The sequence below is a fragment of the Phyllostomus hastatus genome, unplaced genomic scaffold, assembly GCF_019186645.2.
Source record: "Phyllostomus hastatus isolate PE091 unplaced genomic scaffold, TTU_PhHast_1.1 phas_contig_159, whole genome shotgun sequence".
NCBI lineage: Eukaryota > Metazoa > Chordata > Mammalia > Chiroptera > Phyllostomidae > Phyllostomus > Phyllostomus hastatus.
The window spans coordinates 41,461,712-41,473,809 of record NW_025333640.1 but is presented as its reverse complement, the minus strand read 5'-3'; the positions used below and the strand labels follow the sequence as shown (position 1 = coordinate 41,473,809).

Sequence of the window (12,098 nt, the reverse complement as noted above, 5' to 3'; positions counted from 1 at the left end):
GAAGTGTGATCTGGGAAAAAGGGCGGCGAGGAAGGATGTATATACCACGCACAGAGGCACCCACGTAGATCAGCACATAGTAGGGCTGAAGACGAGGGGTGCTGAGAAGAGGGTAGAGGGATGTGTGTGGAGAACATGGACTTGAACTAGCATTTGCAGAAATTTGGCAGTGACCTGAGCAGCATTAGAGAGGGAAGGCTAAGCAAGTTATGAAACAGCTCAGTATGCAGGTTTGCAGACATGAAAATGGCGTGAACACTGGGCAGGAAATGGGGAATAATTACAGAACAAGTAAAAGCGAGATACACTGTTTTGTATTTGTAGTGCTATGTTTGCTGAGTTTAAATATTGATGCGAGGGTTCTATTTGCCTCTTTAAGTGAGTACACATCCACATCTGCAGACTGAAAGGGGAAAGACCAGGATAAAGAACCAGCGTGAGGCCAGATAGCAGGATGGAGTGGTTTCTGTTCTTCCCAAAATTCTTTTGCTGACTCTGTCAGGTTTCAGCAATGAAAGTCTTAACACAGATCCGAGATCGCACAGCCTTTCCGCTGGAGCATGGCTGAAGGGTCGGCCCGAGCGTGCCGGCCGCTGTCGTTGGCGTAAACCCGAAGCGACAGAAACACACTCGGCGTGACTCGGCACCTGGTCCGGGTGCCGCGACCGTGGCCGCCTCGCTCTGCCGACGCTGCCTGAGGGTCCTCACAATCAGACGGACGTTTTCACGGTTTCTTAAGTCTATTCCTCCTATACACATGGTTCTTCTACCTTTCCACCTCCTGTATTTGCCTACGTTTCTGAGCTCTTAAGATATTTAAGTATTTTTTGTTTTACTCTTTGGCATTTACAATAGTGACAATTTTACGTGATTAATCGGTACCCACTGAACACCTGTTTTCAGTAGAAATGGGAAAACGGTCGCTGTTGATAAGCTGAAAGGACTTCAAACTCACCTGTCGTTTCTCTCCTTCTAGGTAAGTGACTGAGCAGGGACATGAAGAGCTGGCGTTTCAGACGACAACCATGTTGCAAAAGGTACTTGCGCTTCTGCCGCCACTGTGCTAGGAGTCCCGCGAAAAGGCACAGAGGTTGGAATGTAAATAAGCACCATTTTGGTAAAAAGAGTTTTTTGGTGTGTAAACATATTTAAAGACATTGTAGCTTTAGAAATAACTGTGAGAAATGTAATATATAGTGGAACTTTTCCTGTAGCCTGGCAAATTACCGTCAGCATTATTTGGGAATGGAAAGATAAACCGATCATCTGGTCGGCGTGCTCGCCGGTGGGAGGAGGGCGGTGGGGGAGGGCCGGGGCGGCAGACACTGTGGGCTGCCAGTGTTTGGGCTTGGTCGTCTGTTTCGTCCTGGGGCTTTTCCGTGACAACACATCGTCTCTGAATCACCCATGAAATCGACTCCCGTGAGCTTGTCAACCAGGCAGTTTGATTCTGGATAATCAGCTAGATTGTATCAGAAGTATGCAGAAGTATCCTGGTTCTATTGATAGATATTTAAAAAACATGTTTAAGGAAGGGGAGGGAAGGAAGGAAATAATATTTCTGTTTAAGGAAATAATAGACCATAAAGACTCTTAGACCAGATACTGATCACGCATAGGATTTGTAGAAATCTGATTTTTTTAAAGCCATGAATTGTGTCTAGAAGAATCTTTCTTTCCTGGAACAAGTCTTTAACGCACTGTAAGACCATTGTGTGTGGTGCCGCGGACACAGTTGCGGCGAGAACCGTGAGGTGAGCTGTGTGGCGCCGCTGACCTTGGCGGCCACACTGGGACAGACGGGGCCTGAGCTGCAGCTCGCCCTGTGTCGCTGCTGAACCCGGGGAGCCCTACGCGGATGTGGGAAGAGGAGAAGTCAGCTCCACTTCTGCTGCAATCACGACGTAAAAGAACTTCTGATGCTGCTTAGAAACTCCCCTGAGGACCTTCTAAAGCTCAGGGCAGGTGCCAGTGAGGAGGCTTAATTTGAAGAGAAGTTTGAAAAAAAGTTGGTGAAATCATTTGACACCAAAAGTTGATCCTCTTCTGATGGCGGTCATTCAGTTAGCGTGGGTTTCCTCCGCGTTGAGGCTGTGCCTCTGAGTGCTGCGTGAGAATTGGTTCCTCTCGTTAGTGCCGACTGTGGGACACCCCAGTGGTCGTGTCCTGTTTCATGAACACGTTAGAGCAGGACGCGCCTCCTGGGGCACCAGCGGCAGGCCCGGCGCACACGCCGGGGGCCAGTGGAGAGATGAGGCTAGGAGCTTCTTGGACGAGACGTCTGTGGCTGAGACGGGAGAGGGCAAGAGGCTGCTTGCGTGCGGATGACACTGTGGCCGGGAGCAGAGGACGGCGTCCGGGGAAGAAGGGGCGAACGGGAGTTGGCGGGGAGCGGGGTTGAGGAAAAAATGGGAGGCGAGGAGCTGGAGTCAGCCGTGAAGGATGAAGGTGTTCTTTGAAAACCTAGGCTGTGAGGGAGAGTGCAGAGAATGTGGTAGCTGGCCATGGCCGTTGGGTCGACAGAGTCGGGGACACATTTAGAGGACGATGGGTACAGCGCAGAAGGAGGAGGGGCTGAGGGCCCAGGGCTGGGGGGTGGGGGCAGCCAGGAGGAGGGTGGGGGGGCTGGTGGAGGACACGCCCCTCAGCCACACTAAGGCAGTGACGGGAGGTAAGCAGGCGCAGAGCACGTGGCCAGGTGGTGTGTGAGGCGAGGGGACAAGTGTGAGAGCATGTCGGGGGCAGGGGCAGGGACAGTTTTCTTGGTGCTGGTAAGCCAAGCTGGTCTCTGTGGCAGCGGATGGGTACTGTCCCCAGACCCCCTGCCTGTGGCCAGAGGTCCAAGCTCCCAATCTGCTCACACCCCTCAGCCGACCGTGAAGCTCACAACAAGCCGTAGCTGGTGGAAGGGCTTGTTTAAAGCCGGCGAACAATGAGCTCCTTCCCTGGGGTTAAACCAGAGCCATGTCTGAGGACCTTCACCTACCTGCGGGCTTTCCCCTTGGTTTGAAGGAACGTACGTCCTGTGTGTTTATAAGTGAACTATGTGTACGGATGTTACTTCTTTTTATTAAAAGATTCTATTTATTTATTTTTAGAGAGAGGGGAAGGGAGGGAGAAAGACAGGGAGAGAAACATCAATGCGTGGTTGCCTCTCATGTGCCCCCCACTGGGGACTTGGCCCGAAACCCAGGCATGTGCCCTGACTGGGAATCGAACCTGCGACTCTTTGGTTCTCAGGCTGGCACTCAGTCCACTGGGCCACACTAGCCAGGGCCAGATGTTACTTTCTAAGGTCAGAAACCACAGACTCTGCTTTGATGGAAAGGGTAAGACAGACACTGGCCGCTGTCGGGTCCTCAGTCTGGGGGCGTGTCCCCTAACGGCAGTATTTTGATGGCAGAGTTTAATAACCCTGCTTGGCCTTGAGGAAGAGATTGCTTGCTAATTCCAAACCGCTGTCCTGTTTTCCGCGACCCAGATGGCGTGCCGTCCATGCCCAGGCGCCGAGAGCTTGGCGCGCCCTTCGGGCTGCCAGGCTCCACTGGGTGGGATGAACAGGCCCGAGGGCGACTGCCTCAGCGTGTCGGCTCTGAGCCGTGGGAAGGTTACGATGCCCATTTAACTGGAAACTCTGCATTTCTCTTTCCCATTGTGATTTTTGAGAGTGTTTACTTGAGGCCAGAGAGTCCTTTATAAGACCGAAGAGGGCTTCTGTTCAGGAATTTTCAAATGTTTGTAGCTGCAAAACCACTTTGAAAAATAAAATGTGGCATCCACAAAGATGAAAAGAGACTTGTCTGGTTCCCGGGCATGAGGGGGCAGGGCTGGCGCCCACCTGCTCACCCCACATCCAGGTGGGTCCCCGGAGACGCCACCGTTGGGCCCACAGGACATCGTGGGTCCGTCGCAGTTCTAGTGATCACAGCTGCACTGAGTTTCACCGAGTACAGAGTTCTGAAGACACACTCACTGTTTTTGAAGGCCGTATTTTCTCTGTAATAAAATAGGCAGGTAGTGTCTACTTTGACCCAAAGTGTTGCTAATTATGTCGCTGATTTCGGTGATAATAGACAATGGTTTTGGCCCAAGAAGCTCCACACACACCCTTGCTCAGCGCGTTGGGTACCTGGGGCCTGAGGAGCCAGGCGCACCGTGCAGTTAATTCTGCTGGTCAGGAGCCCACGCCCATGAGGGGGGCCCTTGCCCTTGTCCTCGGAGGAGGGACAGCAGGAGGACTTGATCTCCAGCAGCTGTGGGAGGATAGCAAGGTCAGCAAGACGTGGCTCTTCCTTTGGGTGCCACTTTGCTCGGGGCTTGTGGGATCCATAGACATGGAGTCGAATGTCTTCGAGAAAATAACAGACCTGCCCGAAACAGGGCGTGGCTAAGGGCGACACAGGGACCCCCGCCCCCCCTCCCGGGAAGACTGGCGGGAGGCCGTGGAACTTGCTGAGAGACTGACGAAGTCCAACCAGCAGGGGTCAGTGTTGAACGTGTGCACCCCGGCAACTCCGACCGTGAGCTTGGGCTACTCGGAGGAGACGACGCCGGTATTACGTCTTGCTTCCGCATCTGATGAGACGGAGGCTCCGAGAGGTTAGGCAGCTCGTCCGACTCGCACAGTCAATTCCCAGCAAACTCGGTGGAGCCGAAGTCTGGACACAGATCATTTCATTTTAGGGCCAGGGCGGCCCAGGGCTGGCAGACCCAACAGCCCACTGGCAACGTTCAGAACTCAGGAGTCTGGAGAAGAGGGAGGGTGTCGTCCCCCTCCCCCCGCCGCCAGAGAGGCCACCGAGAAGCCCCCGCCTCTGCTCACGGAGAAGGAAGTGGCCTGCAGCCCGCAGCCTCCCGTCTGCTCCACATCGCCCCCCTCTGGTGACTGGAGGACTTCTCACCTGGAGGTTGGGGGTGGGGTGGGCGCTGGCCACCCGAGGATGCCGTGGGGTCCCACTGATGGGAGACCTTGGTCCTTTCACCCTCGGATTCGCTTCCTGGGACGGGGGAGGAGCCCAATTCCGGGCTTGGTCCAGAGGTCCGGCGCTCAGGTGCACAGCCTGGACGGCACACGGAGCTGTCCCTCTCCTGGGACGGGAAGCGTTGCTGTGGTTACGCAGGAGGCCTGCCGAGGAATCCAAAGGGTTAGCTCGGACCTCGTGCCAGCTGGAGATCCACTCGCGGTCTTGAGTGTCTGAAAGCTGCTTCGAGGCTCGTCTGTGTGCAGCCCCCGGAGAAAAGAGCAGAGACCAGACCTTTCGGATGTCAGCAGCCAGAATACCCTGCACTGACATGGTCGGTGATGACACGTGCCTTTTCGTTTGGATGTGATGTCAAGAATTTTCATACTTCCGTGTGCCAATTTCTTATCTCTCTGTATAAATCAAATGTAATGTTTGGGATATTCCTACAGTGACAGAATTTTGACCCCTTATTCTGACCAATAATCACAACCTAATTTGATTACATACACATAACTCAAACCCTCAAGCTCTGTGTTTTCTGGAATACATTTTCCTGAAGAACATCTATAATTGGGAGTAATGATAGAAAATGCTAGAATTAGATTTGTTCATCTTAATCTGTTTGTGTTGCCAACCGTCAAATCCAAATCGGAGCTTTCCAGCCCCTGTCTTGGCTAAGTTTAATAGATGTATTGTCCGTATAAAACTATGCTTGTGTTTTACATACAGTTCTTGTGAGTGCAGAGCACAATCTTCTTTTGTTCCGTCTTATTTCCTGTTTTGTTTTAAGCCACTGCTTCCAATTGGCATGAAAGCCCTTTTCTTCCCTCGCTGTAGAAAAGGAGAAAATGAACTCTCAGTAAGCCACAGTGCTACTAATTTTTCTGCAAGAAAAGAACAGAATGTGGGGGCCGTGGTCGCTCCTCCGAGGGTATTCCTGAACCTTCTGCCGAGGCCGTGGGCAAGGACCCACATGCGACAGAGTGAACAGACCCCATGAGCTGGTTACTTACTTCTTCCAAAGAACCCATGCCTCCCTCCCCCACGTTCCTCCGCTTCATTTGAATGAATTCCTTCTAACGCTAGCGATTCGTTACTCGTTACTGTGCCGGGGACAAAATTAACCAGGCACAACACTAGAATTTGTGTTAATGATCGTCACCAACCACGTTCTTCAGTGAGCATGTTCTTCTCGGCCAAGTCCCACACACGTGTGGGAATGACCTGGGTCCCGTGTCCGAGCCACATGCTTGGAAGCGAAGCAGTGGAGACTGCGGGAGGGCACCCTGGTCAGGAGGCTGAAGCAGGAAACACCGCCCCTCCCAGCAGAGCCGGGCCCCCCCGGTGCCCACCCGCCCCTGGTGGTATGCCCTCCTCAGCCGGGGCTGCGCAGTGTGCAGAGAAAACATGGTAAAATGCTTACAGCATTGGAAGTGTTCTCAGCTCTTCAGAAGCCGTAAGCTGCAAATCTTGTAGGAAGAGCCGGCACGGAAAAGCTTTCCCCAGCACCAAGGGCCTGGGGGCTCTGCAGTGGCTATGGCAGGAGGGTCCCACGCACTCAGCGAGCAGCTCACAGGGAACAGAGGTGGGTTTCCTCGCACGGCTCAGCCTAGCGTCTGCAGAGGGTGTCCAGGCCACCGCAGGGAGAGCGGAGCTTTGCAGAAGGATGACGAGGAACTTCCAACAACCCAGCCTAGTTTTTCTGGCAGAAATCCAGTGCACTGGGAATTCTCCAGGAAAACGGGCTGAACCTGGCCCAGCTGCAAATGTGCATATTCCTGCTCAGTTAGGCAAACACGAATTCCCAAGGAATCGCCTCCTGTCGTCTTTACCGTATTTGGAAGACAACTGCTAGGAGATGCTAGAAGCAACGTTTGAAAAATGTTGAAAGAAAAACCTGTATTTAGCATTTTTCAGAAAAGTCTTTAATACCTGTTTGTACTCCCCAAATAATTGATCAAAATTAACAGAAGCCCAAGCCATGTGGTTTATAATCTGAAGCCTCGTTTATAATTTGCTATTTGCCTTTTAAGTAAAGAAAAAAAGCTGTGTCAGCACTTTTTGTTTTCCTTGCTACTACTTCCCATAGTTTCACTGTCTTGAAATTGATTAATGACACCAGTTTTCTAAGGGTTGTCCGTTTGAGACAAACCCTGTCGGACATCGCGGAAAAACGAGCTTCACGGGAGTGCACATCAGGTTGTCGCCAGAGAATATTTTCTGGAAAATGTTGGCATATAGGAAACGTTCTGTGTGGGCCAGTATTGCCTGGCGCAGTCTGTATGTTGTATTTGTTTGTAGGGATGTGTGGGAACCGGTGATGGTGCGGTCTCTTAGAACAAATTATTATAGCAATTTCACATAATTCGACCAAGTGTTTTAAATTCAGAAGTACATAATTTTAAGTCTTCAATCAAAATTTAAATCATACAAAACAGTAGAGAACTGACTTATTTTAAAATGTAAATCTTTGATTTTCACATTTTTATAAAAATTTTCAGTTATAGTTGGGGCATTACAAAACATTCAGTGGCTTAAAATACACAAATTAAAAGAGAACATCCACTTTTCCGGTACACTTCACAATGCTGCATTAGGTTCAGGGGCACAACATCGTGATTAGACATTCATGTAACTTACCACGTGGTCCCCCAGTGAGTCCAGGACCCACCTGGCACCGCACGCAGTTATTACAATAAGATCGACTGAGCTCCCTGTGCTGTGCTTTACAGCCTGTGACTCTCCTGTGACAAGTTTGCGCTTCTTAATCCCTTCACCTTTTTCAAGAGCCTCAACATCCCTCTTCCCTCTGGCAACCACCAGTCTGCCCTCTGTGTCTATGAGTCTGTTTCAATTTTGTTTGTTCATTTATTTTGCTCTTTAGATTCCACAGGAAAGTGAGAGCATATGGTTTTTTCTTTCTCTGTTGGACTTCCTTCACTTCACACAGCACCCTCCAGGTCCATCTGTGTTGTTGCAAATGGCAGGACCTCATTTTTTACGGTCGAGTACAATTTTGTTGTGTAAATGCACCACCGCCTTTTAATCCACCTGTGTGCTGATGGGCACTTGGGCCGAGTCCGTATCTTGGCGACTGTAAACAACACTTCAGCGAACACGGGGGTGCATGTATCTTTTCAAATTAGTGTTTTAGATTTCTCTGGGTAAATACCCAGAAGTGGAGTTGGTGGGTCAGAAGGCAGTTCCATTTTTAATTTGTTGAGGTATTTCCATACTGTTTTCCACGGGGGCTGCACCAGTCTGCACTCCCACCAGCAGCGCACAGTGGTTCCCTTCCTCCACATCCTCGCCAGCACTTGTTGTTTGTGGATTTATTGACGATGACCATTCCAACAGGCGTGAAGTCGTATCTCATTGTGGTTTTAATTTGCCTTACTTTAATAATTAGTGAGGTTGAACGTCTTTTCATACATCTGTTGGCCATCAGTGTGTCCTTTTTGGAGAATTGTCTGTTCAGGTCCTTGGCCCATTTTTTATTGGGTTGTTTGTGTTTTGGTGTTCAGTTGTATGAGCAGACCCAAATAGTGACCAGAGGCTCTTACATAGGCCCGAGGCCAGGATGAGGGGAGTTGATGACTTTGGCTGCTGGTGGCGTCCGCTGAGGGTCCTAAGGCGCTGTGGGCATGTAGAGGACTTCCTGGCCATCGGGATCAGGAGGAGCCGTCGGGGCCCCCACCTCCCTCCCTGCTCCCAGCACTGTCAGCACTGTCCTCGGACTCTGGGAGTCCAGAGCTGCTCAGAGCCCCAGGTCAGGTTGTTCCTCCATGAGCAGCAGACCCTGGAGCAGACAGGTGTCACTTTGTGGCCCAGCTCTGACTGATGGGAAGCGGCTAGATCCGGCTGGAGAAGGGCTGATGTGGGTGAGCTGAGGGCTGGGTGCCGGGGGCTGGGGAGCCCCGGGCTGGGAGCAGGGGGAGGAAGCCCACGATCTTTGCACGAAGAATGCTTGAGGTTATGGAGGGGACTTCTGTCATGAAGGCTGGGTAGGTTGTGGCAGGGATAAAACGTGACAACGTTGACTGGAATTAATTCCCGATCGTGGGGAGCACCTGGCAGAGCTGAAAAGTGCTCTCGGATATTTACGGGGCGACAGGTGACAGAGCCGCCTGCCCAGACTTGCAGCTTCGGTGTCCGGGGTGTGGCTGCGACACGAAGGCGCCTGGGCGGCCGTGACGGCCGACGCATTTGTGGTCCGAGCTGAGGATTCCGTTTTCCGTTTGGAGAACAAGGAGTGACGTTCGAAAATCTTGGCTTTGTTGAGCAAGATCGAGGGGACTGAAAATTTTGATCAAGGCTCCTCAGTTGTCAAGGGGATATTCTTGCTTAATTACTTAGTGATGGTTACTTGAAAGGTAAGTGCACCATTTTAATCCACTTGTGCCTTTTCGCTGGAGCACAACAAACTATCGCTACTCAGGGCACACCGCCAAGTGCCACCCAGCGTGGTGACAGGCCACCTCACCCCATGCTCACGTGCGGGGACTTATAGTTCCGTTCGTCGCTTTATGTCATCAGTAAGTGAAAACAACTTGATAAAAGGCTGTTTAATTGATAAAAAGTCCATCCTCTCTAACACAGGTGAGAGAAACTTCCTGGAAATAGGAGACTATTTAATGACTAGCATCATTTGCTTGATTATTTAAAAAATATTATACATAAGGCACCCTGCTTAGTGATACAATTTAAGACATTATTTTTCCTAGTAACTGCAAACCAGCAGACCCGGCAGGTCCATCACTAACTCCATCTCCGGCCGCGCCCCGTTCTCTGGAGAACAAGGGAGGGGCTGGGAGTCCCAGGGGTCTGAACGCGGCCTGGTCTCGCAGGCGACCAGCCCGGAGCCGTCACTGCTGCAGCCCTGGACATTCCAAGGGATCCAGGAGGCCCCGTGTTGGGAAACCGGTTGCTTATTTTCTCCCATCTTCAATATTAAAATGGCTACACAAAAATTCACCAATTTTGAGACTTTTTTAAAAAATGCACACTGATATGACAGTTGTTTCTAACAAAGTTAAAGACAAGTAAGCACTACTAGCGCCATTATTCAGAGAAAAAGAGCAAACTCACTGGCCCACCCAATAGAAAGATAATTGCTCTCTCTCCCACAGCACTGAAGTGCACACTGAGTAATGTGGTTGTGCTTGGGGACACTGGCGATAGCACCAAGGCTGCTCAGCCCGGTGTGACAGGCTCAGGGGGGACGTGAGGGACTCCTTCTGAGCGAAGATTTCATGAAGAGCTTACTGGGATTTCAGGAAGAAAGTCTTGCAGTTTGGTGCTGACCTAATGCATCAGTCAATTCAGACAGTTCAATATCAATGTTGCCTTTCGCTTTCTTTTGGCCAAAGCCAGAAAAACAGCTATAATGGCAAACGACCTTCTGAGACCCGTGTCACTGCCACTGGCCTGGGGAAGCCCAGACCCAGTGGCAGCGGGAGCCGAGTTCCTATTTTAGGTGGTCGTCCTTTTTTCTAGTATTTAAAGGGTAGAAAAATATTATTGCACAATGCTAAGATGGTCTTGCTAACTACAAAGAAAGTAATACTTGAATTTATTGTTAGGCCAGATTTAAAAGTCGTAAGATATGTGCTTCCAAAATGGAGGTGTAGTTTCATTAATCAATATACTCCAGTGGTCGCATTCTGCTATTTTTGCGTTGTTGTATCTTGTCATTTAATAACACTAGTGTTGTGCCCTGGCTGGTGTGGCTCAGAAGATTGAGGCTGGCCTGCGAACCAAAGGGTGGCAGAGTCCATTCTCAGTCAGGGCACATGCCTGGGTCTCCAATAGGGGGCGCTCAAGAGACAACCACACATTGATGTTTCTCTCCCTTTTTTCTCCTTCCTTTCCCCTCTCTAAAAATAAATAAGTAAAATCTAAAAAAAAACCCCACTAGCATTGAAGCCAATGCCAACTAACACATAATACTAACTATATACCAGAGAAGTGAACCTCATTTGTATTCCAGCATGTTAAATAAACGCTGTAGGGCACAGGAGGCAAACACAAGGCCCCCGGGCCGAGTCCCGCCCTCCGCCTTGTTTTATCCGGCCTGGCACCTTGTTTCTACCCGGCAGCAGCTCTGAGCTCCTTGCCCCTAGTTAAGGAGTAGTTACATTTGTACAGTCCTAAAATTACACACGGCCCTTTGAAGGCCACCACGAGGCTGATGTGGCCTCTGGTGAAAATGAGGTTGACTCCCCTGCTGTAAGGAATGACATCGAGAAGTCATCTGAAATGTCTCTAATGTTGCTTCTCTGCCTTTTCAGATAAAATAGGTAAACAGTTGCACCAACTGAAATGTTAGATTCTGTAGTGTGGAATTCCTTTGGGAACGCGGCTCATTGTTCAGCTAATTGTTGCTATTTTGTTTTAAATGAGCGTCTAGCTAATAGAATCCCAACTAAAGCAAGCTCAACTAATGCATAAAGTTGGGGGAAATAACATGAACTAGATATTTCTGAAAGGAAAAAAACTGCCTTTCCGATGAGAATTAGGTATGAGGCAAAAAAGTTTGTGACTGCTCTAAAATTAGAATGTTCATTTTCAGGACCCCAAAGGGCCAAGTGCTAAAAATTTGAACACAATGGGAACCAAAAACATGAACACCAAGCAATCTCATGAGTAAAGTTGTAAAAACATCGGTCACTCTGACTGCTGCTGAGCTTAGATATTGGAGCTGAGCGGGAAGGAGGATTTGGAAAGCAATAGAATGAAACGCCCAGATTCTCGGAATTTGATTCAAACCAAGAAGAAGTGATCTGTGAAATTCAGCACTGATTTAAAAACAATGATTCTTCCAGTTGTGGGATAGTTTAGTCACACCTCTGTTTTAATGACCCCAAGATATTTCCGTGAGGCTTGGTGTAGACACCGAAAGGAAGATGCGCAACACTGATTCTGAAGTTAATTAAAAAGGTGAGGGCACACTGACGTTTTAAAACTAAGAGCTTTTCAGGTTTCTTCAGACTTCTCCAGAAAATGTGAGTCGCTGGCCCACAGCTGGCCCTTCCCCTCGGACGGTGAGCGTCGTGCAACCCCCCGTGGCCGGGGGGCAGCTCTGGACGCTGGCTCGCTGTCATTACAGTGGCCCCTAGTGGAGAACAATCGAGG

At 50.0% G+C, this 12,098-nt stretch overlaps 1 protein-coding gene across 3 annotated transcripts in view; it reads left to right on the top strand.

Annotated features, from left to right (window-relative positions):
- ANK2 (ankyrin 2) overlaps window positions 1-12,098 on the top strand; it is a 293,273-nt gene that overhangs the window by 80,835 nt on the left and 200,340 nt on the right. For 2 of the 3 annotated variants that reach the window (XM_045830702.1, XM_045830701.1), the window contains exon 2: window positions 977-1,037. The exons of the other annotated variant lie outside the window; for it this stretch is intronic. In XM_045830702.1, coding sequence (XP_045686658.1) covers window positions 1,026-1,037 — 12 coding nt within the window. In that variant the 5' untranslated portion in view covers window positions 977-1,025. The remainder of the gene's footprint in view (window positions 1-976; window positions 1,038-12,098) is intronic. 3 annotated transcript variants of the gene reach the window in all.